At 32.9% G+C, this 24,314-nt stretch overlaps 3 protein-coding genes and 1 long non-coding RNA gene across 4 annotated transcripts in view; 1 reads left to right on the top strand and 3 right to left on the bottom strand.

The window, feature by feature from the left end:
• The window catches only part of eprs1 (glutamyl-prolyl-tRNA synthetase 1), a 96,181-nt gene that overhangs the window by 50,766 nt on the left and 21,101 nt on the right, over positions 1-24,314 (bottom strand). The gene's annotated exons all lie outside the window — the stretch shown is intronic.
• Positions 1,193-6,111, bottom strand: LOC144069264 (homeobox-containing protein 1-like). The gene is made up of 9 exons (XM_077594520.1): positions 5,860-6,111; positions 4,168-4,506; positions 4,007-4,092; positions 3,833-3,943; positions 2,604-2,763; positions 2,460-2,542; positions 2,290-2,385; positions 2,138-2,232; positions 1,193-1,645 (listed from the first exon to the last, which is right to left on the bottom strand). The coding sequence occupies exons 2-9, from the start codon at positions 4,503-4,505 to the stop codon at positions 1,505-1,507; spliced, it is 1,110 nt and encodes a 369-aa protein (XP_077450646.1). The 5' UTR covers position 4,506; positions 5,860-6,111; the 3' UTR covers positions 1,193-1,504.
• LOC144069274 (uncharacterized) lies at positions 3,610-9,558 on the top strand. The gene is made up of 3 exons (XR_013298432.1): positions 3,610-4,103; positions 4,176-4,519; positions 8,852-9,558. It is a non-coding gene; the product is annotated as an uncharacterized LOC144069274 (long non-coding RNA).
• Positions 22,475-24,314, bottom strand: part of LOC144092942 (uncharacterized) — a 2,706-nt gene continuing 866 nt past the window's right edge. The window contains exons 3-9 of the mRNA XM_077626124.1: positions 24,280-24,314; positions 24,154-24,218; positions 24,013-24,050; positions 23,845-23,924; positions 23,386-23,448; positions 23,242-23,292; positions 22,475-23,119 (exon numbers count right to left, since the gene is read on the bottom strand). The exon at positions 24,280-24,314 is cut by the window's right edge and continues 13 nt beyond it. Of these exons, the coding sequence (XP_077482250.1) occupies positions 22,475-23,119; positions 23,242-23,292; positions 23,386-23,448; positions 23,845-23,924; positions 24,013-24,050; positions 24,154-24,218; positions 24,280-24,314 (977 nt within the window). The remainder of the gene's footprint in view (positions 23,120-23,241; positions 23,293-23,385; positions 23,449-23,844; positions 23,925-24,012; positions 24,051-24,153; positions 24,219-24,279) is intronic.

The raw sequence follows: 24,314 nt of genomic DNA on the forward strand, positions 1-24,314 counted from the left end.
CTTAGCTCGTGTGCTAATTGCTTATGCTAGGAAGGCAAGTTCGCTAGCCTGCTTTTTTCCGCCTTCTCACAAAACGAATATCTTTAGCGTCAATGTCAGTGTTCATGAAATTTTAAATCCTTAAGACTTTTTGCACGGCAACGCGCTCGTAACATAAACACATTTAAATAAACTTGGATTATGATGGATACACACTCAAAAATAAGTTTAATCTAACCTTACACTAAACTTAATTCTAATTTTGATACCTTTGTTCTCCCGGGTTGGCTCTATTTGCCCCGCCTCCACCCTGACTTTCAGATGCAACCTATCGAGGGTTGTTTGCTTTTGTATTCCCTTCAAAATATTACAAAAATGATGCATACAAATTTCCTCACAATAGGATAACGCAAGACCACTTGCCAACGAGTAGTAGTATATACCCCTCTCGTATTAGCGATCGCTCCGCCATTCGCACTGACTAACGGAGAAAAAAAAAATTAGCATGTGGGCGATTGGATAAAAAAATGAAAAATGTATAAAAAACATGATTTAAAAAATTTTGAGAAAGAAAACAACATTGTGATCATCTTTAATTTTAAAACAATAAAATAACAGTAAATCAAACATTTTCATGATGACAAAAAAAGGCAGTACAATAAATTGTGTGGAGGTTTGTTAGTTTTTTTTTTACAATCAAGCATCGAAACAAGGCACTCCCTCTTCAAGTGAGTTCGTTTTACGCTCACAATTGCCTTTACGGCTCATTTACAGTAATAATGTGCTACATTTTCTTATACTTTCAGCTATAGTGTCAATATCGTCATGGCTTTACTGCTACACGAGACAACCATGGAGTGAAAGGAGCACCTTTGGAAAGACAAAAAAAAAAATGTTGTGTTTGAAACACAGGTCGACCACATTTTACATCATGGATGCCCGGACGCCACGAAACACATCTGATGTGTTGAAGACAAAAGACAAACACATTGAGGAAGGTAATATACTTTGGCTTCTGTCAATGGAAGCGTCCATTTCTTCCACTAGGAAGCGAAAAGCGCGTTTTTTTAAGTGACCGTTTAAATGATTTATAGATTAGGGATGTCCTCGATCCAATCGGAAATCAAACCCAATCACGGTATGATCAGAGTTTAAAACTGTCAAAACACGATGAATGAGTTAAAGGCTACAAGCCACCAAATAATCCAAGAAATATAAATGTCATTTTATAGGATATCTTTTCACTACTGAAGGATTTATCATTCCCGATTTAGATGAAAGACGTGTTTTTCTTAACATGACGCAATCTCCGATTAATGTATGCCATTTAAAGGGACCCCACAAAAGCTTTAATGCGGCCATTTTGAGGCAGTACCGTTGTCATCACAGTGTCTCCTTAGAGCTCATCAAGAAAGTTTCCTCAAGCGGCGTGTTTGGCGGAGCCACTCGGCTAAACGGAGGTACTCCATTTGGCCCTCTGCTCCGATATTTGCATACTGTAATGACGTGGTGACGTCACCTCCTTTCAGTCGTCTTCTATCACCTCCGTCTTGATGTCGCCCACCAACGTCAAGTCCGCTTCGTCGGCCCTCTTTTCCAAAGTCTTGGCCCCAGACGAGCCCTCGCGGCCCAGGACGGTCATCCAGCTAGGCAGCAGTGTAGCGACCTGGATTAGAGAATTTGTGTATAAAACAAGAACGAGCCTAGGCCACCTTTTAAGTCGAAAACAAGATTAAAAAATTTGTGTGCGGTCGATTGGTCGCCGGTCTTTTGGTCGCCCCGACCGCGACAACGGGCGACCAAAAGACCGGCGACAAAACAAGGTAAAACAACACGGTCTATGCATCAATAAAAGCCAACAATGGCCATGAGCCGTTTCACTGAGCCGACGTGAGAGTGTAGAAGAGTTTGTATGTACATGCGTTGTCCCTTTAAGAAGCGACGTCCGTCAGGGTCTTAACAAGTTCTCCAACAAAAAACAACAAAAGTCAGAGAAATTTGGAGCTTTTCTTTAGCCTAATAATTACTTAATTACATTAAGTATGACTAAATAGTCATTCGCAGTTTGTATTGAGGGAATTTGAGCAACGATTTAAATGGTAATTATCACTTACCTTCCGGGCGACCAATCGATCGTGTACCAAAAAATGTACCTTACCTGCTCGGGAAAGTCGTTGACATCCAAGTCGTCGCCGTTCGATTGCTCTCCGGGACTGTGGGCGTCGATGTTGTGATTCCCCAAAATGGCGGCTTCTTCAATAACAAATCAAAGGTTATCAGTCGTAATGACAACACAAATGAAGGCGTTACCGATGTTAGCGCGTCTCTTCATGTCCTTGCGGCGGTTCGCGAACCAGTTGTAGACTTTGAGAGAGGTCACCTTCTCGAAATCCAGCAGCTTCTTTCCTAAAAAAAAAGGTAGACGGTCACATGACGGACGCCAAAAGCGCGAGGAGACGGCGTTCCCGATCTGGACCTGCCTGGTTTTTGAATGACGGCATTGCAGGCCGCGGAGATCTCCTCCCTCCTCGCTTCGTCGGGATATTGATGGTCGCCGAAATAACTGCGCACACCCACGACGGCTAAAGGAATGCCGGTCGGTCACATGCTAGCGTAAATGTTACCTCTCCATGATAGCCAGACACTCCTTCCTCCAGGTGAATCTGTTGCCCCTGCGCAGGCGGAAACCCCCCGGAGCGGAGGAGAAGGTGGGCGGGGCCTGCTGCCAATCCATCACCACGTCTTCCAGAGTGAACGGGGCGCTCCGCATGGCCAACGTGGCACCTGAAGGACGGACGAAACCAAATCTTGGAACAGGTGCATTCTGACCATGACACACAGTGTTAGCGCTATTAGCATTATTAGTATTTAAGACTCTTGTGACCAATAGCCTTGGGGACAGTTCCATTCTTAATGCTTTTTCATGCACTAAAATCTTACACGTACTTGATGTACAATTACACATACTTCTAATACAGTGTCCCTACATGTACAAGTTCTTGTAGTACCATTACACACGAAGGAACTTGTAGTACAACTATGAACATCATCGGGGACCCATACCACCCTGGTCACAATCTGTTCCAGCTGCTGCCCTCTGGGAGACGCTATAGGTCACACAAAGTATGGACAAATAGGCTTAAGGACATTTTTTTCCCCACATCCATCAGGACTCTAAACTTGCGGTAACACGACACACAATCCTTTCTGCGTAATAACTTTGGGGTGAGGTAATATGAATAGACCTTGGGCGGTGATCTGCCTCCTACTGGCTGACTGAAGGTAAGTGAAAGACAGTGAGAGGTAAGTGATCCACTCGGGGGGGTGATGCGATGTATCCATCACGGCAGAATGCCAAATTAAGAGTCCGAAATGATCACTTATTTGGGTCTTTTGTTGGGAAAACGCACCTTATGGAGAAGCACTACCAATTTTGTCATACACAGTTTCTGGGTATGATGACAATTAGGCTTTTTGTCGAGTCAATGATGATGACAAAGTCCGATTATTATTATTATGAACGTTCATTCCCCCCCTCCTAGTCTAAATCTGGTACTCGAGAGCCCCTATCCAGTCTGTTTTCCATAACTCCTCCCTCTACCACACCTGAATCTAATGATCAACTAATCAACAAGCTGTCCAGCTTCATACCGATCCCAATTATTTGATTCAGCTGTGTTGGTGGAGAGAGACCTGGAAAACAGACTGGATAGGGGCTCTCAAAGACTGGACCTGGTCTAAATGGATTGAATGTCTGGTACTGTCATTTGCAAACAATGAGTGTCCCGTAACCCAAATAATCCTAATTTGTGCACAAAGGGGTTTAAACCGATTTTTTTTTTCTTGTTCTCACCAGGGTTGGTCTTTTCCAGCTGATACCAGCGAAAGAAGGCTCGCTTCTTTTGCTCGCTGAGGTCGGACCCTTGCTGCAGCAACCAGTGGGAGATGCGGCTCTGGCTAATTCCTGCAGGAGAGAAAGTGTGAACTTGCGTTCTGGTTCCAAGAAGAAAAGCAGGAAGTCACGCACCGGTCACTTGCGCCACGACGGCTTGGGAGATGCGCCTGTTGGCCAGGAAGCACTTGATCTCCTCCTTGATGATGCCGCTGTCTCTCCTACAAAGCAGGCAAATGTTGTCCTTTCTCACTTTTTAGAATAAAAAAAAAACAACAAATCCATGATTTTCCCACCTCATCAGGTCTTCCACTTTCTCTTCAACATCCGTGTCGTCGTCTCCGGTCTCCGAGGCGAAGGGCGCCAGAGGAAACCCGGGCGGCGGGGACATTTTCCCGTTGCTCGGCGCCACCGCGGCCGGGGGCGACACCGTTTCGACGCTCCTCGGCGACAGCCGGCCGTCGGGGAGGACGGTCTGAGTGGCGGCGGAGGTCCGCCCGTGGGGGCGTTCTAGTTGTTCCAAGGCATCCAGGGCGTGGAGGAGCTGGGCCTGGCCGATCCCCGTCCTCCTGAGTCTCTGCAGGAGGTCGATCTGCTCGATGGTGAAGCGAGGCTCCTCGCACTGCCGGAACATCCTTCAAAAAGACGGTAGGCTGAATTGTGTATCGCAAAGCTAATCAAACGTAGTTTTTGCATTACGGTTTTATAGCATTAGCCTGCCGCAATTAATCGATTCCTGAACTAAAAGCTTTTTCTGAGCGTCGAGCAATCATTCGTAGACATTAAAGCAGGGGTAGGGAACCTATGGCTCGGGAGCCTTATGTGGCTCTTTTGATTGGTGCATATGGCTCCCAGATAACCTGTCAGTTAATATATGGAGTTCTGAATGCACCAATAGGAGCATCAAGTCTGTGGCAATGACGCTACATCTAGCACCGCTTTAATCATTATTCTTTTAATTACACGACTCTTTATGCATACAGTGATTAGCAACAGCGTAACAATGTTGGCAAAAAAAATCAGGGAGTTTTTGTACTTTCAAAGGGGTGAAATTAGTTAAAAAAAAAAGGCGCACATTTTTCATGTATGTTAAATTATGAGTATGGCTCTCAAGGAATAATATTTGAAAATATGAATTGTTTATGGCTCTCTCTGTCAAAAAGGTTCCCGACCCCTGCATTAAAGTGTCCGATTTTTTTTAGCTTATTAATAGAAAGTCTTCTTTTTAAAAACAAACAAAAAATATGTTTAACTTTTTTGATTAAAAAATAAAACTATTCAAATTTTAAAACATTTTTTACATTGAAAAATATCATTGAATTTAAAAAAATAGACATTTTTGCTTTACACTTAACAATTAATGGTCAAGTGTCACAAAACGTTACTTTTGACTCGTGTTTTAAACAATAAAATGTATCTTGCTAGAAAATTAGCATAAAAAATGAAACATTTTTGCTTTACATTTATACAACAATCAATGGTCAAGTGTCACAAAACGTTACTTTTGACTCGTGTTTTAAACAATAACATTTCTCTTGCTAGAAAATTAGCATTAGTTCTATATTTTCCAAAGTGATAGTGAGCCACATGTGGTTTCAGAGCCGCATGTTGCAGTGGGTAATAGAGGAATGTGTTTATTACATCGTTATTACACTGTCACAGGCAACTCCACGGGATTGGAATCTAGAGTTCTTCAATGTTGTTAAAACAGCAAAGTGTTTTAAGGAATGACGGCAGATAGTGTCATTTTTGGGGGGGTTCACTGACAGTAATGTCTGCGTACTAAAATCGAGGATTTAATCACAGCTAACGTGACGAATGAGATTTTAAAAATTCAAATTTAAGCTTGGGATGTAAAATGTTGTCGTGTCGGTTTGTGTCGCTCAACATAGCAAAATCACGGATTTTTTTTAAGTGGTTGGGGGTCGCAAGGAAATCTAGCGGGCTAATGAGAGCCTTTTAAAAACCAGCGGGGACTTTTAACTTACCTTGTTTACTCCAGTAGACAGTCGTCCAAAGATGTCCGTTGTAACATGAGGGCGGGCGGGCGTTTGTGTGTGTGTGTGTGGGGGGGTCGGATTCCCGCAGTCTGGACGCCCGTAGGCACGTTAAGTTTCCCCCGTGTAGAAATTGGTTTTGATTAGAATAGGCTTTGCGCCCACCGTCGGAGACATTCGTCTTTTGTCCGCGAGACAGACGCCATGTTGTACGTGTGGCGCACTGGCCGATGGGAGTTGGAGTTTCAAATAGAGTAAAGGTTGGCTTCAGTGGCCTGACTCGGCAAATTGTAGTTTTCTATGACAATGTAAAGTGCGGCTTTTTTTTTTAAATTAAAAAAAGACCATGTACGGTAAGCCGTTGTTTTCCTTAAAAAAATAATATAAGGCCTTTTTTTCTTTTAAAAAAAAATATCATGTATAGTAAGGCCTTTTTTTCTTAAAATATGACCATGTATAGTAAGGCCTTTTTTCTTTGAAAAATGACCATGTATAGTAAGGTTTTTTTTCTTAAAAAACGACATAGTATAGTAAGGCTTTTTTTTCTCTTAAAAAATGACAGTGTATATAGTAAGGCTTTTTTTCTTAAACAACATAGTATAGTAAGGCTTTTTTTTCTCTTAAAAAATGACATAGTATATATAGTAAGGCTTCTTTTCTTTAAAAAACGACATAGTATAGTAATGCTTTTTCTTTAAAAACGACATAGTATAGTAATGCTTTTTTTCTTTAAAAAACGACATAGTATAATAAGGCTTATTTTCTTTAAAAACGACATATAGGAAGGCTTATTTTCTTTAAAAAACGACATAGTATAGTAAGGCTTTTTTTCTTAAAAAATGACATAGTATAGTGAGGCTTTTTTTGTTTAAAAAAACAACATAGCATAGTAAGGCTTTTTTTCTTAAAAACGACAGTGTATAGTAAGGCTTTTTTCTTAAAAAACGACATAGTATAGTAAGGCTTATTTTTTCTTTAAAAAACAACATGGTATAGTAAGGCTTTTTTTTTCTTTAAAAAATGACATAGTATAGTAAGGCTTTTTTTCTTAAAAAACGACCATGTATAGTAAGGCTTTTTTTCCTTAAATAACGACATAGTATAGTAAGACTTTTTTTTAAAAAAACAACATAGTAAAGGCTTTATTTCTTAAAAAACGAAATAGTATAGGCTTTTTTTGTCTAAAATGACATAGTATGGTAAGGCTTTATTTCTTAAAAGAGGACATAGTATAGTAAGGCTTTTTTTCTTAAAAAACGACATAGTATAGTAAGGCTTTATTTCTTAAAAGACGACATAGTATAGTAAGGCTTTTTTTCTTAAAAAACGACATAATATAGTAAGGCTTTTTTTCTTAAAAAATGACATAGTATATATAGTAAGGCTTCTTTTCTTTAAAAAAACAACATAGTATAGTAATGCGTTTTCTTTGAAAACATCATAGTATAGTAAAGCTTTTTTTCTTTTAAAAACGACAGCACAGTAAGGCTTTTTTTCTTAAAAAAACGACATAGTATAGTAAGGCTTTTTTTTCTTAAAAAATGACATAGTATATGTAGTAAGGCTTCTTTTCTTTAAAAAAACAACATAGTATAGTAATGCTTTTTCTTTGAAAACATCATAGTATAGTAAGGCTTTTTTTCTTTTAAAAAAAACAGCACAGTAAGGCTTTTTTCTTAAAAATGACATAGTATAATAAGGCTTTTTTTCTTAAAAAACGACATAATATAGTAAGGCTTTTTTTTCTTAAAAAACGACATAGTATAGTAAGGCTTTATTTCTTAAAAAACGACATAGTATAGTAAGGCTTTTTTTCTTTAAAAACGACAATGAATAGTAAGGCTTTATTTCTTAAAAAACGACATAGCATAGTAAGGCTTTATTTCTTAAAAAATGACAGTATAGTACGGCTTTATTTCTTAAAAAACAACATAGTATATTGTAAGGCTTTTTTTTCTTAAACGGCATAGTATCGTAAGGCTTTTTTACTTTAAAAAACAACATAGTATAGGCTTTTTTTGGTCTAAAACGACATAGTATAGTAAGGCTTTTTTTCCTCTTAAAAAATGACAGTATATATAGTAAGTAGTAGTAGATGTAATAGTATAGTAATGCTTTTTCTTAAAAAAACATAGTACAGTAAGGCTTTTTTTCTTAAAAAAACAACAGTGTATATAGTAAGGCTTTTTTTTTTAAACGACATAGTATAGTGATGCTTTTTTTGTAAAAAACGACATAGTATGTAAAGCTTTTTCCCCTTAAAAATGACATAGTATAATAAGGCTTATTTTCTTTAAAAAACGACAGTATAGGAAGGCTTATTTTCTTAAAAAACGACATAGTATAGTAAGGCTTTTTTTGTTTAAAAAACGACAGTGTATAGTAAGGCTTTTTTCTTAAAAACGACAGTATAGTAAGGCTTTTTTCTTAAAAACGACAGTATAGTCAGGCTTTTTTCTTAAAAACGACATAGTATAGTAAGGCTTTTTTTTGTAAAAAACGACATAGTATAGTAAAGCTTTTTCCTCTTAAAAATGACATGATATAATAAGGCTTATTTTCTTTAAAAAACGACATAGTATAGTAAGGCTTATTTTCTTAAAAAACGACATAGTATAGTAAGGCTTTTTTTGTTTAAAAAAAAACGACATAGTATAGTAAGGCTTTATTTCTTAAAAGACGACAATGTATAGTAAGGCTTTTTTCTTAAAAATGACATAGTATAGTCAGGCTTTTTTCTTAAAAACGACATAGTATAGTAAGGCTTTTTTTTAAATAAAAAACGACATAGTATAGTAAAGCTTTTTCCCTTAAAAATGACATAGTATAATAAGGCTTAATTTCTTTAAAAAACGACATAGTATAGTAAGGCTTTTTTTCTTAAAAAACGACAGTGTATAGTAAGGCTTTTTTCTTAAAAACGACATAGTATAGTCAGGCTTTTTTCTTAAAATTCCCCTTCCTCTCCTCTCCATTTCCTCAGGGTACTTAGGAAGAACAACTTGGGCACCAATTTTCTGATAACCTTCTATAGAACCACTGTAGAGAGCATCCTGGCGTACGGCATCACAGTGTGGTACGCTGGAAGCACGGCGGCAGACAAAAAGGCCATGCAGAAAGTGATTAACACTGCCCAGAGGATTGTCGGCTGCTCTCTGCCCTCACTTGAAGACATTGCCAGCCCTCGTTACCTCAGCAGAGCCAAGAACATCATAGGGGACCCTTACCACCCTGGTCACAATCTGTTCCAGCTGCTGCCCTCTGGCAGACGCTATAGGTCCCACAACGCACGGACAAATAGGCTTAAGGACAGTTTTTTTCCCCACATCCATCAGAAATCTAAACTCGTGCTAACATAACACACATTCCCTTCTGCGGTATATGAACAGATGTTTGGTTGGTGATCTGCCTCCTACTAGCTGACTGAAGTAAGGTAAGTGGAAGACAGTGAGAGGTAAGCAAGAGGTAAGCGACCTGTATCCACAACAGCGGAATGACAAATTACAAGTCCGTAACTTACACTTATTTAGGTCTTTTGCCGATTAAACGTAGCTTATGGAGAAGCACCATCAATTTCGTCACGCGCAGTTTCTGCGTGTGATGACAAGTAGGCTTTTGTGTTGTGATAATGACGACAGGGCCTATGTCCGATTATTATTATTAAAAACGACACAGTATAGTAAGGCTTTTTTTTGTAAAAAAACGACATAGTATAGTAAAGCTTTTTCCCCTTAAAAATGACATGGTATAATAAGGCTTATTTTCTTTTAAAAAACGACATAGTATAGGAAGGCTTATTTTCTTAAAAAACGACATAGTATAGTAAGGCTTTTTTTCTTAAAAAACGACAGTGTATAATAAGGCTTTTTTCTTAAAAACGACATAGTATAGTAAGGCTTTTTTTGTAAAAAACGACATAGTATAGTAAAGCTTTTTCCCCTTAAAAATGACATAGTATAATAAGGCTTATTTTCTTTAAAAAACGACATAGTATAGAAAGGCTTTTTTTGTTAAAAAAAACGACATAGTATAGTAAGGCTTTATTTCTTAAAAGACGACATAGTATAGTAAGTCTTTTTTTCTTAAAAAACGACAGTGTATAGTAAGGCTTTTTTCTTAAAAACGACATAGTATAGTAAGGCTTTTTTTGTAAAAAAAACGACATAGTATAGTAAAGCTTTTCCCCTTAAAAATGACATAGTATAATAAGGCTTATTTTCTTTAAAAAACGACATAGTATAGGAAGGCTTATTTTCTTAAAAAAACAACATAGTATAGTAAGGCTTTTTTTGTTAAAAAAAAACGACATAGTATAGTAAGGCTTTATTTCTTAAAAGACGACATAGTATAGTAAGGCTTTTTTTCTTAAAAAATGACAGTGTATAGTAAGGCTTTTTTCTTAAAAACGACATAGTATAGTCAGGCTTTTTTTCTTAAAAACGACATAGTATAGTAAGGCTTTTTTTGTAAAAAAACGACATAGTATAGTAAAGCTTTTTCCCCTTAAAAATGACATAGTATAATAAGGCTTATTTTCTTTAAAAAACGACATAGTATAGGAAGGCTTATTTTCTTAAAAAACGACATAATATAGTAAGGCTTTTTTTGTTAAAAAAAACGACATAGTATAGTAAGGCTTTATTTCTTAAAAGACGACATAGTATAGTAAGGCTTTTTTTCTTAAAACGACAGTGTATAGCAAGGCTTTTTTCTTAAAAACGACATAGTATAGTCAGGCTTTTTTCTTAAAAACAACATAGTATAGTAAGGCTTTTTTTTGCAAAAAACGACATAGTATAGTAAAGCTTTTTCCCCTTAAAAATGACATAGTATAATAAGGCTTATTTTCTTTAAAAAACGACATAGTATAGTAAGGCTTTTTTTCTTAAAAAACGACATAGTATAGTAAGGCTTTATTTCTTAAAAGACGACATAGTATAGTAAGGCTTTTTTTCTTAAAAAACGACAGTGTATAGTAAGGCTTTTTTCTTAAAAACGACATAGTATAGTAAGGCTTTTTTTGTAAAAAACGACATAGTATAGTAAAGCTTTTTCCCCTTAAAAATGACATAGTATAATAAGGCTTATTTTCTTTAAAAAACGACATAGTATAGTAAGGCTTTTTTTGTAAAAAAAAAAAACGACATAGTATAGTAAGGCTTTATTTCTTAAAAAACGACAGTGTATAGTAAGGCTTTTTTCTTAAAAACGACATAGTATAGTAAGGCTTTTTTTTTTTAAAACGACATAGTATAGTAAAGCTTTTTCCCCTTAAAAATGACAGTATAATAAGGCTTATTTTCTTTAAAAAACGACATAGTATAGGAAGGCTTATTTTCTTAAAAAAACGACATAGTATAGTAAGGCTTTTTTTGTTAAAAAAAAACGACATAGTATAGTAAGGCTTTATTTCTTAAAAAACGACAGTGTATAGTAAGGCTTTTTTCTTAAAAACGACATAGTATAGTAAGGCTTTTTTTGTAAAAAAAAAAAACGACATAGTATAGTAAGGCTTTATTTCTTAAAAAACGACAGTGTATAGTAAGGCTTTTTTCTTAAAAACGACATAGTATAGTAAGGCTTTTTTTTTTAAAACGACATAGTATAGTAAAGCTTTTTCCCCTTAAAAATGACAGTATAATAAGGCTTATTTTCTTTAAAAAACGACATAGTATAGGAAGGCTTATTTTCTTAAAAAAACGACATAGTATAGTAAGGCTTTTTTTGTTAAAAAAAAACGACATAGTATAGTAAGGCTTTATTTTTTAAAAGACGACATAGTATAGTAAGGCTTTTTTTCTTAAAAAACGACAGTGTATATTAAGGCTTTTTTCTTAAAAACGACATAGTATAGTAAGGCTTTTTTTTGTAAAAAACGACATAGTATAGTAAGGCTTTTTTCTTAAAAACGACATAGTATAGTAAGGCTTTTTTTGTAAAAAAAAAAAAAAAACGACATAGTATAGTAAGGCTTTATTTCTTAAAAGACGACAAAGTATAGTAAAGCTTTTTTCTTAAAAAACGAGTGTATAGTAAGGCTTTTTTCTTAAAAACGACATAGTATAGTCAGGCTTTTTTCTTAAAAACGACATAGTATAGTAAGGCTTTTTTTTGTAAAAAACGACATAGTATAGTAAAGCTTTTTCCCCTTAAAAATGACATAGTATAATAAGGCTTGTTTTCTTTAAAAAAACGACATAGTATAGGAAGGTTTATTTTCTTAAAAAACGACATAGTATAGTAAGGCTTTTTTTGTTAAAAAAACGACATAGTATAGTAAGGCTTTATTTCTTAAAAAACGACAGTGTATAGTAAGGCTTTTTTTGTAAAAAAAAAAACGACATAGTATCGTAAGGCTTTATTTCTTAAAAGACGACAAAGTATAGTAAGGCTTTTTTCTTAAAAAACGACAGTGTATAGTAAGGCTTTTTTCTTAAAAAACGACAGTGTATAGTAAGGCTTTTTTTGTAAAAAACGACATAGTATAGTAAGGCTTTTTTTGTAAAAAACGACATAGTATAGTAAAGCTTTTTCCCCTTAAAAATGACATAGTATAATAAGGCTTATTTTCTTTAAAAAACGACATAGTATAGGAAGGCTTATTTTCTTAAAAAACGACATAGTATAGTAAGGCTTTTTTTCTTAAAAAACGACTGTATAGTAAGGCTTTTTTCTTAAAAACGACATAGTATAGTAAGGCTTTTTTTGTAAAAAACGACATAGTATAGTAAAGCTTTTTCCCCTTAAAAATGACATAGTATAATAAGGCTTATTTTCTTTAAAAAACGACATAGTATAGAAAGGCTTTTTTTGTTAAAAAAAACGACATAGTATAGTAAGGCTTTATTTCTTAAAAGACGACATAGTATAGTAAGGCTTTTTTTCTTAAAAAACGACAGTGTATAGTAAGGCTTTTTTCTTAAAAACAACATAGTATAGTAAGGCTTTTTTTTGCAAAAAACAACATAGTATAGTAAAGCTTTTTCCCCTTAAAAATGACATAGTATAATAAGGCTTATTTTCTTTAAAAAACGACATAGTATAGTAAGGCTTTTTTTGTTTAAAAAAAAACGACATAGTATAGTAAGGCTTTATTTCTTAAAAGACGACATAGTATAGTAAGGCTTTTTTTTCTTAAAAAACGACAGTGTATAGTAAGGCTTTTTTCTTAAAAACGACATAGTATAGTCAGGCTTTTTTCTTAAAAACGACATAGTATAGTAAGGCTTTTTTTTGTAAAAAACGACATAGTATAGTAAAGCTTTTTCCCCTTAAAAATGACATAGTATAATAAGGCTTGTTTTCTTTAAAAAAACGACATAGTATAGGAAGGCTTATTTTCTTAAAAAACGACATAGTATAGTAAGGCTTTTTTTGTTAAAAAAAAACGACATAGTATAGTAAGGCTTTATTTCTTAAAAGACGACATAGTATAGTAAGGCTTTTTTTCTTAAAAAACGACAGTGTATAGTAAGGCTTTTTTCTTAAAAACGACATAGTATAGTAAGGCTTTTTTTTGTAAAAAACGACATAGTATAGTAAAGCTTTTTCCCCTTAAAAATGACATAGTATAATAAGGCTTATTTTGTTTAAAAAAACGACATAGTATAGTAAGGCTTTTTTTGTTAAAAAAATCGACATAGTATAGTAAGGCTTTATTTCTTAAAAGACGACAAAGTATAGTAAGGCTTTTTTCTTAAAAAACGACATAGTATAGTCAGGCTTTTTTTGTTTAAAAAAAACGACATAGAATAGTAAGGCTTTATTTCTTAAAAGACGACATAGTATAGCAAGGCTTTTTTTTCTTAAAAAACGACAGTGTATAGTAAGGCTTTTTTTGTTTAAAAAAAACGACATAGTATAGTAAGGCTTTATTTCTTAAAAGACGACATAGTATAGTAAGGCTTTTTTTCTTAAAAAACGACAGTGTATAGTAAGGCTTTTTTCTTAAAAACGACATAGTATAGTCAGGCTTTTTTCTTAAAAACGACATAGTATAGTAAGGCTTTTTTTTGTAAAAAAAACCGACATAGTATAGTAAAGCTTTTTCCCCTTAAAAATGACATAGTATAATAAGGCTTATTTTCTTTAAAAAACGACATAGTATAGAAAGGCTTTTTTTGTTAAAAAAAACGACATAGTATAGTAAGGCTTTATTTCTTAAAAGACGACATAGTATAGTAAGGCTTTTTTTCTTAAAAACGACAGTGTATAGAAAGGCTTTTTTCTTTAAAACGACATAGTATAGTAAGGCTTTTTTTCTTAAAAAACGACAGTGTATAGTAAGGCTTTTTTCTTAAAAACGACATAGTATAGTAAGGCTTTTTTTTGTAAAAAATGACATAGTATAGTAAAGCTTTTTCCCCTTAAAAATGACATAGTATAATAAGGCTTATTTTCTTTAAAAAACGACATAGTATAGTAAGGCTTTTTTTCTTAAAAAACGACATAGTATAGTAAGGCTTTATTTCTTAAAAGACGACATAGTATAGTAAGACTTTTTTCTTAAAAGACGACAGTGTATAGTAAGGCTTTTTTCTTAAAAAACGACAGTGTATAGTAAGGCTTTTTTCTTAAAAACGACATAGTATAGTAAGGCTTTTTTTGTAAAAAACGACATAGTATAGTAAAGCTTTTTCCCCTTAAAAATGACATAGTATAATAAGGCTTATTTTCTTTAAAAAACGACATAGTATAGTAAGGCTTTTTTTGTAAAAAAAAACGACAGTATAGTAAGGCTTTATTTCTTAAAAAACGACAGTGTATAGTAAGGCTTTTTTCTTAAAAACGACATAGTATAGTAAAGCTTTTTCCCCTTAAAAATGACATAGTATAATAAGGCTTATTTTCTTTAAAAAACGACATAGTATAGGAAGGCTTATTTTCTTAAAAAAACGACATAGTATAGTAAGGCTTTTTTTGTTAAAAAAAAAACAACATAGTATAGTAAGGCTTTATTTTTTAAAATACGACATAGTATAGTAAGGCTTTTTTTCTTAAAAAACGACAGTGTATATTAAGGCTTTTTTCTTAAAAACGACATAGTATAGTAAGGCTTTTTTTTGTAAAAAACGACATAGTATAGTAAAGCTTTTTCCCCTTAAAAATGACATAGTATAATAAGGCTTATTTTCTTTAAAAAACGACATAGTATAGTAAGGCTTTTTTTGTTAAAAAAAACGACATAGTATAGTAAGGCTTTTTTTGTTAAAAAAAACGACATAGTATAGTAATGCTTTATTCCTTAAAAACGACAGTGTATAGTAAGGCTTTTTTTGTAAAAAAAAAAAAAAACGACATAGTATAGTAAGGCTTTATTTCTTAAAAGACGACAAAGTATAGTAAGGCTTTTTTCTTAAAAAACGAGTGTATAGTAAGGCTTTTTTCTTAAAAACGACATAGTATAGTCAGGCTTTTTTCTTAAAAACGACATAGTATAGTAAGGCTTTTTTTTGTAAAAAACGACATAGTATAGTAAAGCTTTTTCCCCTTAAAAATGACATAGTATAATAAGTCTTATTTTCTTAAAAAAAACGACATAGTATAGGAAGGTTTATTTTCTTAAAAAACGACATAGTATAGTAAGGCTTTTTTTGTTAAAAAAACGACATAATATAGTAAGGCTTTATTTCTTAAAAAACGACAGTGTATAGTAAGGCTTTTTTTGTAAAAAAAAAAACGACATAGTATCGTAAGGCTTTATTTCTTAAAAGACGACAAAGTATAGTAAGGCTTTTTTCTTAAAAAACGACAGTGTATAGTAAGGCTTTTTTCTTAAAAACGACATAGTATAGTAAGGCTTTTTTTGTAAAAAACGACATAGTATAGTGAGGCTTTTTTTGTAAAAAACGACATAGTATAGTAAAGCTTTTTCCCCTTAAAAATGACATAGTATAATAAGGCTTATTTTCTTTAAAAAACGACATAGTATAGGAAGGCTTATTTTCTTAAAAAACGACATAGTATAGTAAGGCTTTTTTTCTTAAAAAACGACAGTGTATAGTAAGGCTTTTTTCTTAAAAACGACATAGTATAGTAAGGCTTTTTTTTGTAAAAAACGACATAGTATAGTAAAGCTTTTTCCCCTTAAAAATGACATAGTATAATAAGGCTTATTTTCTTTAAAAAACGACATAGTATAGAAAGGCTTTTTTTGTTAAAAAAAACGACATAGTATAGTAAGGCTTTATTTCTTAAAAGACGACATAGTATAGTAAGGCTTTTTTTCTTAAAAAACGACAGTGTATAGTAAGGCTTTTTTCTTAAAAACGACATAGTATAGTAAGGCTTTATTTCTTAAAAGACGACATAGTATAGTAAGGCTTTATTTCTTAAAAGACGACAAAGTATAGTAAGGCTTTTTTCTTAAAAAACGAGTGTATAGTAAGGCTTTTTTCTTAAAAACGACATAGTATAGTCAGGCTTTTTTCTTAAAAACGACATAGTATAGTAAGGCTTTTTTTTGTAAAAAACGACATAGTATAGTAAAGCTTTTTCCCCTTAAAAATGACATAGTATAATAAGGCTTATTTTCTTAAAAAAAACGACATAGTATAGGAAGGTTTATTTTCTTAAAAAACGACATAGTATAGTAAGGCTTTTTTTGTTAAAAAAACGACATAATATAGTAAGGCTTTATTTCTTAAAAAACGACAGTGTATAGTAAGGCTTTTTTTGTAAAAAAAAAAAACGACATAGTATCGTAAGGCTTTATTTCTTAAAAGACGACAAAGTATAGTAAGGCTTTTTTCTTAAAAACGACAGTGTATAGTAAGGCTTTTTTTGTAAAAAACGACATAGTATAGTGAGGCTTTTTTTGTAAAAAACGACATAGTATAGTAAAGCTTTTTCCCCTTAAAAATGACATAGTATAATAAGGCTTATTTTCTTTAAAAAACGACATAGTATAGGAAGGCTTATTTTCTTAAAAAACGACATAGTATAGTAAGGCTTTTTTTCTTAAAAAACGACAGTGTATAGTAAGGCTTTTTTCTTAAAAACGACATAGTATAGTAAGGCTTTTTTTGTAAAAAACGACATAGTATAGTAAAGCTTTTTCCCCTTAAAAATGACATAGTATAATAAGGCTTATTTTCTTTAAAAAACGACATAGTATAGAAAGGCTTTTTTTGTTAAAAAAAACGACATAGTATAGTAAGGCTTTATTTCTTAAAAGACGACATAGTATAGTAAGGCTTTTTTTCTTAAAAAACGACAGTGTATAGTAAGGCTTTTTTCTTAAAAACAACATAGTATAGTAAGGCTTTTTTTTGCAAAAAACAACATGGTATAGTAAAGCTTTTTCCCCTTAAAAATGACATAGTATAATAAGGCTTGTTTTCTTTAAAAAAAACGACATAGTATAGGAAGGCTTATTTTCTTAAAAAACGACATAGTATAGTAAGGCTTTTTTTGTTAAAAGACGACATAGTATAGTAAGGCTTTTTTTCTTAAAAAACGACAGTGTATAGTAAAGCTTTTTCCCCTTAAAAATGACATAGTATAATAAGGCTTGTTTTCTTTAAAAAAACGACATAGTATAGGAAGGCTTATTTTCTTAAAAAACGACATAGTATAGTAAGGCTTTTTTTGTTAAAAAAAACGACATAGTATAGTAAGGCTTTATTTCTTAAAAGACGACATAGTATAGTAAGGCTTTTTTTCTTAAAAAACGACAGTGTATAGTAAAGCTTTTTCCCCTTAAAAATGACATAGTATAATAAGGCTTGTTTTCTTTAAAAAAACGACATAGTATAGGAAGGCTTATTTTCTTAAAAAACGACATAGTATAGTAAGGCTTTATTTCTTAAAAGACGACATAGTATAGTAAGGCTTTTTTTCTTAAAAAACGACAGTGTATAGTAAGGCTTTTTTCTTAAAAACGACATAGTATAGTAAGGCTTTTTTTTGTAAAAAAACGACATAGTATAGTAAAGCTTTTTCCCCTTAAAAATGACATAGTATAATAAGGCTTATTTTGTTTAAAAAAACGACATAGTATAGTAAGGCTTTTTTTTAAAAAAAACGACATAGTATAGTAAGGCTTTATTTCTTAAAAGACGACATAGTATAGTAAGGCTTTTTTTCTTAAAAAACGACAGTGTATAGTAAGGCTTTTTTCTTAAAAACGACATAGTATAGTAAGGCTTTTTTTTGTAAAAAACGACATAGTATAGTAAAGCTTTTTCCCCTTAAAAATGACATAGTATAATAAGGCTTATTTTGTTTAAAAAAACGACATAGTATAGTAAGGCTTTTTTTGTTAAAAAAAACGACATAGTATAGTAAAGCTTTTTCCCCTTAAAAATGACATAGTATAATAAGGCTTGTTTTCTTTAAAAAAACGACATAGTATAGGAAGGCTTATTTTCTTAAAAAACGACATAGTATAGTAAGGCTTTATTTCTTAAAAGACGACATAGTATAGTAAGGCTTTTTTTCTTAAAAAACGACAGTGTATAGTAAGGCTTTTTTCTTAAAAACGACATAGTATAGTAAGGCTTTTTTTTGTAAAAAACGACATAGTATAGTAAAGCTTTTTCCCCTTAAAAATGACATAGTATAATAAGGCTTATTTTGTTTAAAAAAACGACATAGTATAGTAAGGCTTTTTTTGTTAAAAAAAACGACATAGTATAGTAAGGCTTTATTTCTTAAAAGACGACATAGTATAGTAAGGCTTTTTTTCTTAAAAACGACAGTGTATAGTAAGGCTTTTTTCTTAAAAACGACATAGTATAGTAAGGCTTTTTTTTGTAAAAAACGACATAGTATAGTAAAGCTTTTTCCCCTTAAAAATGACATAGTATAATAAGGCTTGTTTTCTTTAAAAAAACGACATAGTATAGGAAGGCTTATTTTCTTAAAAAACGACATAGTATAGTAAGGCTTTTTTTGTTAAAAAAAACGACATAGTATAGTAAGGCTTTATTTCTTAAAAGACGACATAGTATAGTAAGGCTTTTTTTCTTAAAAAACGACAGTGTATAGTAAGGCTTTTTTCTTAAAAACGACATAGTATAGTAAGGCTTTTTTTTGTAAAAAACGACATAGTATAGTAAAGCTTTTTCCCCTTAAAAATGACATAGTATAATAAGGCTTATTTTCTTTAAAAAACGACACAGTATAGTAAGGCTTTTTTTGTTTAAAAAAAACGACATAGTATAGTAAGGCTTTATTTCTTAAAAGACGACATAGTATAGTAAGGCTTTATTTCTTAAAAGACGACATAGTATAGTAAGGCTTTATTTCTTAAAAGACGACATAGTATAGTAAGGCTTTTTTTCTTAAAAAACGACAGTGTATAGTAAAGCTTTTTCCCCTTAAAAATGACATAGTATAATAAGGCTTGTTTTCTTTAAAAAAACGACATAGTATAGGAAGGCTTATTTTCTTAAAAAACGACATAGTATAGTAAGGCTTTTTTTGTTAAAAAAAACGACATAGTATAGTAAGGCTTTATTTCTTAAAAGACGACATAGTATAGTAAGGCTTTTTTTTGTAAAAAACGACATAGTATAGTAAAGCTTTTTCCCCTTAAAAATGACATAGTATAATAAGGCTTATTTTGTTTAAAAAAACGACATAGTATAGTAAGGCTTTTTTTGTTAAAAAAAACGACATAGTATAGTAAGGCTTTTTTTCTTAAAAGACGACAGTGTATAGTAAGGCTTTTTTCTTAAAAACGACATAGTATAGTAAGGCTTTTTTTTGTAAAACACGACATAGTATAGTAAAGCTTTTTCCCCTTAAAAATGACATAGTATAATAAGGCTTATTTTGTTTAAAAAAACGACATAGTATAGTAAGGCTTTTTTTGTTAAAAAAAACGACATAGTATAGTAAGGCTTTATTTCTTAAAAGACGACAAAGTATAGTAAGGCTTTTTTCTTAAAAAACGACATAGTATAGTCAGGCTTTTTTTGTTTAAAAAAAACGACATAGAATAGTAAGGCTTTTTTTCTTAAAAAACGACAGTGTATAGTAAGGCTTTTTTCTTAAAAACGACATAGTATAGTCAGGCTTTTTTCTTAAAAACGACATAGTATAGTAAGGCTTTTTTTTGTAAAAAACGACATAGTATAGTAAAGCTTTTTCCCCTTAAAAATGACATAGTATAATAAGGCTTATTTTCTTTAAAAAAACCACATAGTATAGGAAGGCTTATTTTCTTAAAAAACGACATAGTATAGTAAGGCTTTATTTCTTAAAAGACGACATAGTATAGTAAGGCTTTTTTTCTTAAAAAACGACAGTGTATAGTAAGGCTTTTTTCTTAAAAACGACATAGTATAGGAAGGCTTATTTTCTTTAAAAAACGAACATGTATGGTAAGGCTTTTTTTTCTAAAGTATGACCAAGTATAGCAGGGGTCTCAAACGGGTCCTCAAAGAGCCTCAGTGGGTGCAGGTTTTCATTCCAACTCAACAAGAGGATACCTTTTGCAAGTGTAATCAGTTAATTGCAGCCAGGTGCTACTTATTTTAGAAAACACCTGATTGGTTAAAATGTTGGCACTGGATTGGTTGGAACAAAGACCAGGACCCACTGCAGCTCTCAGTGGAATTGGTTTGACACGTGCTATAATTTTTTTTAAAGTCAAATACCTTCCTATACATCAGGTGTCTCAAAGCCTTATTATACTATGTCATTTTTAAGGGGAAAAAGCTTTACTATACTATGTCGTTTTTTTTACAAAAAAAAGCCTTACTATACTATGTCGTTTTTAAGAAAAAAGCCTGACTATACTATGTCGTTTTTAAGAAAAAAGCCTTACTATACACTGTCGTTTTTTAAGAAAAAAAGCCTTACTATACTATGTCGTCTTTTAAGAAATAAAGCCTTACTATACTATGTCGTTTTTTTAACAAAAAAAGCCTTACTATACTATGTCGTTTTTTAAGAAAATAAGCCTTCCTATACTATGTCGTTTTTTAAAGAAAATAAGCCTTATTATACTATGTCATTTTTAAGAAAAAAGCCTTACTATACACTGTCGTTTTTTAAGAAAAAAAGCCTTACTATACTATGTCGTTTTTAAGAAAAAAGCCTTACTATACACTGTCGTTTTTTAAGAAAAAAAGCCTTACTATACTATGTCGTCTTTTAAGAAATAAAGCCTTACTATACTATGTCGTTTTTTAAGAAAATAAGCCTTCCTATACTATGTCGTTTTTTAAAGAAAATAAGCCTTATTATACTATGTCATTTTTAAGAAAAAAGCCTTACTATACACTGTCGTTTTTTAAGAAAAAAAGCCTTACTATACTATGTCGTTTTTTAAGAAAAAAAGCCTTACTATACTATGTCGTTTTTTAAGAAATAAAGCCTTACTATACTATGTCGTTTTTTTTTTAACAAAAAAAGCCTTACTATACTATGTAGTTTTTTAAAGAAAATAAGCCTTATTATACTATGTCATTTTTAAGGGGAAAAAGCTTTACTATACTATGTCGTTTTTTACAAAAAAAGCCTTACTATACTATGTCGTCTGTTAAGAAATAAAGCCTTACTATACTATGTCGTTTTTTAAGAAAATAAGCCTTCCTATACTATGTCGTTTTTTAAAGAAAATAAGCCTTATTATACTATGTCATTTTTAAGAAAAAAGCCTTACTATACACTGTCGTTTTTTAAGAAAAAAAGCCTTACTATACTATGTCGTTTTTTAAAGAAAATAAGCCTTATTATACTATGTCATTTTTAAGGGGAAAAAGCTTTACTATACTATGTCGTTTTTTTACAAAAAAAGCTTTACTATACTATGTCGTTTTTAAGAAAAAAGCCTTACTATACACTGTCGTTTTTTAAGAAAAAAAGCCTTACTATACTATGTCGTTTTTTTTAACAAAAAAAGCCTTACTAAACTATGTCGTTTTTTAAGAAAATAAGCCTTCCTATACTATGTCGTTTTTTAAAGAAAATAAGCCTTATTATACTATGTCATTTTTAAGGGGAAAAAGCTTTACTATACTATGTCGTTTTTTTTACAAAAAAAGCCTTACTACACTTTGTCGTTTTTAAGAAAAAAGCCTTACTATACACTGTCGTTTTTTAAGAAATAAAGCCTTACTATACTATGTCGTTTTTTTTTAACAAAAAAAGCCTTACTAAACTATGTCGTTTTTTAAGAAAATAAGCCTTCCTATACTATGTCGTTTTTTAAAGAAAATAAGCCTTATTATACTATGTCATTTTTAAGGGGAAAAAGCTTTACTATACTATGTCGTTTTTTACAAAAAAAGCCTTACTATACTATGTCGTTTTTAAGAAAAAAGCCTTACCATACATGTTCGTTTTTTAAAGAAAATAAGCCTTATTATACTATGTCATTTTTAAGGGGAAAAAGCTTTACTATACTATGTCGTTTTTAAGAAAAAAGCCTGACTATACGATGTCGTTTTTTAAGAAAAAAAGCCTTACTATACTATACTACAATTTTCCATAGTCATTTGTTTAAGTAAAAAAGCTTTACTATACATGGGCATTTTTTTTTAAATAAATAAATGCCTAATCGTAAAGCTATAATTTGTTAAAACAAAAGACCGTGTATGATAAGGCTTTTATTTGTTGAAAAAAAAATTGGACAGCTCTTCACTGGGTCCTCTCAGCGTGGAAGCCTTGATTGACAGCTGTCAATCCACCACAGAAGCAGGTTTGGAGTCCTGGGTAGGGTTTGGGGTAGGAGTAGGGTTAGGGTTCTGGGTAAAGTTTGGGGTGGGGGTGAGTAGGGTTGAGGTAGGTAGGGTTCGGGGTGGGGGTAGGGTTCGGGGGTAGGGTTCGGATTCTGGGTGGGGGTAGGGTTCGGGGTAGGGTAGGGTTCGGGGTGGGGGTAGGGTAAGGTTTGGGGTAGGGTTTGGGGTAAGGTTCGGATTTGGGGTGGGGATAGGGTTTGGGGTAGGTAGCGTTTGGGATTCTGGGTAGGATTCGGGGTGTGGGTAAGGGTATGGTTCGGGGTAGGGTAGGGTAGGATTTGGGGTGGGGGTAAGGGTATGGTTCGGGGTAGGGGTAGGGTAAGGTTTGGGGTAGGGTTCAGGGTAGGGTTTGGGGTAAGGTTCGGATTTGGGGTGGGGATAGGGTTTGGGGTAGGTAGCAATCGGGATCCTGGGTAGGGTTTGGGGTAGGGGTAGGTAGGGTTCGGGGTTCTGGGTAGGGGTAGGTAGCGTTCGGGATTCTGGGTGGGGTTCTGGGTAGGGTTCGGGGCGGGGGTACGGTTCAGAGTAGGGGTAGGGTTTCGAGTAGGGCTAGGGTTCTGGGTAGAATTCACCACAGAGGCGGTCGGGTCAGCATCCCCTTCCACGTCAGCGAGTCCGCCATCTGTGATGACTTCAATGAGGTGCTTTTTTTGCCCCCCCAAAAAATCTTTTCACTCACCTGTATTCTCTTGTGAAGAAATATCAGCTTCTGGTTCAGGCAGGCAATCTCCTAGAATGCCACAAAAAATATTTACATATTTAGTTATTAAAATAAAGCTGAGGAAAGAAATCCATCAACTTATCTGATTTGTTTTCTTTTTACCTGGCTCAGTTTTTCATCACGTCTCAGTTTTATTTGAGGCAGAAGATGTTCAAGTCTTTGAATCTGCAAAAATGTCATTTTTTAAATGAAATAAAAGTGCTTTGACATTTACACTTGTATTTATTTAATCATTTCTCAAATGTATTCATAAATGTTAATTAATCATTCATATTTGGTCATTTTTCTTTTTAATTTCAATTAAGTGTTTTGGTAACTTTTTAGGGCCCTTTTTACTCAACAGATGAGTAAAAATGTGCCAATACCTGAACATCAATTGCACAAAACATGAACCACCCCAAAAACTAAATAAATGAATTCAGCATAGCATATGTTTTAGATGTCTTTCACCCTTTTTACACTTAGCATTAAATGATGTTCCGCATGATTGACTGAAATTTAAACTTGACATTAGCAATTCGTTACAGTAAAAAAATGAATAACAATTTAAAGGCCACGTACCCTCTTGTCCACGGTGTGCAGTCTGCTCTTAATACTCTTGTTGATCACGTTCATGGGGATATTTTTCGGGTTGGGACGTACTAGAAACCAAAGATAAAAAAAACAGGTTCATGAAAACTTGGAAATGTGAAATTGGAAAGGTTATCTAATATCGGAATGTGAGCTTACCATGTTGGAAGATCTTGGCAACCTCAAGCAAGTAGGGCCTGTCAGACAGAATGCATGAGGTTGACTGACAATTAATTTTATGCAATTCATCTCCTCGTATAGTTAAATCAAGAGAATTTTTAAAAAAAGGAATATACATACATTTGCTTGCTGTTTGCTGACAGGCAACTGTTTAGCGGGATCAGGCAACCGCGCTGGTTTCTTATCTGAACACAAAAAAGGCATGAGAATGAGAAAATATAAAAATAGGATGTGTGTTTTGCTTGCCTTGAAGATAAGATCCAAGGAGTTCAGGCCAAAGG

The sequence above is a fragment of the Stigmatopora argus genome, chromosome 2, assembly GCF_051989625.1.
Source record: "Stigmatopora argus isolate UIUO_Sarg chromosome 2, RoL_Sarg_1.0, whole genome shotgun sequence".
Classification (NCBI taxonomy): domain Eukaryota; kingdom Metazoa; phylum Chordata; class Actinopteri; order Syngnathiformes; family Syngnathidae; genus Stigmatopora; species Stigmatopora argus.

What these genes read in the sequence shown, in the direction of transcription:
- LOC144069264 (XM_077594520.1), bottom strand. Translation starts at nt 4,505, where the DNA reads ATGTTCCGGCAGTGCGAGGAGCCTCGCTTCACCATCGAGCAGATCGAC. An exon ending in CGTCGTGGCGCAAGTGACCG is followed by an intron (nt 3,944 to 4,006) that starts GTGCGTGACTTC and finishes TCTCTCCTGCAG; the next exon opens with GAATTAGCCAGAGCCGCATC. An exon ending in TCAACGACTTTCCCGAGCAG is followed by an intron (nt 1,646 to 2,137) that starts GTAAGGTACATT and finishes TCTCTAATCCAG; the next exon opens with GTCGCTACACTGCTGCCTAG.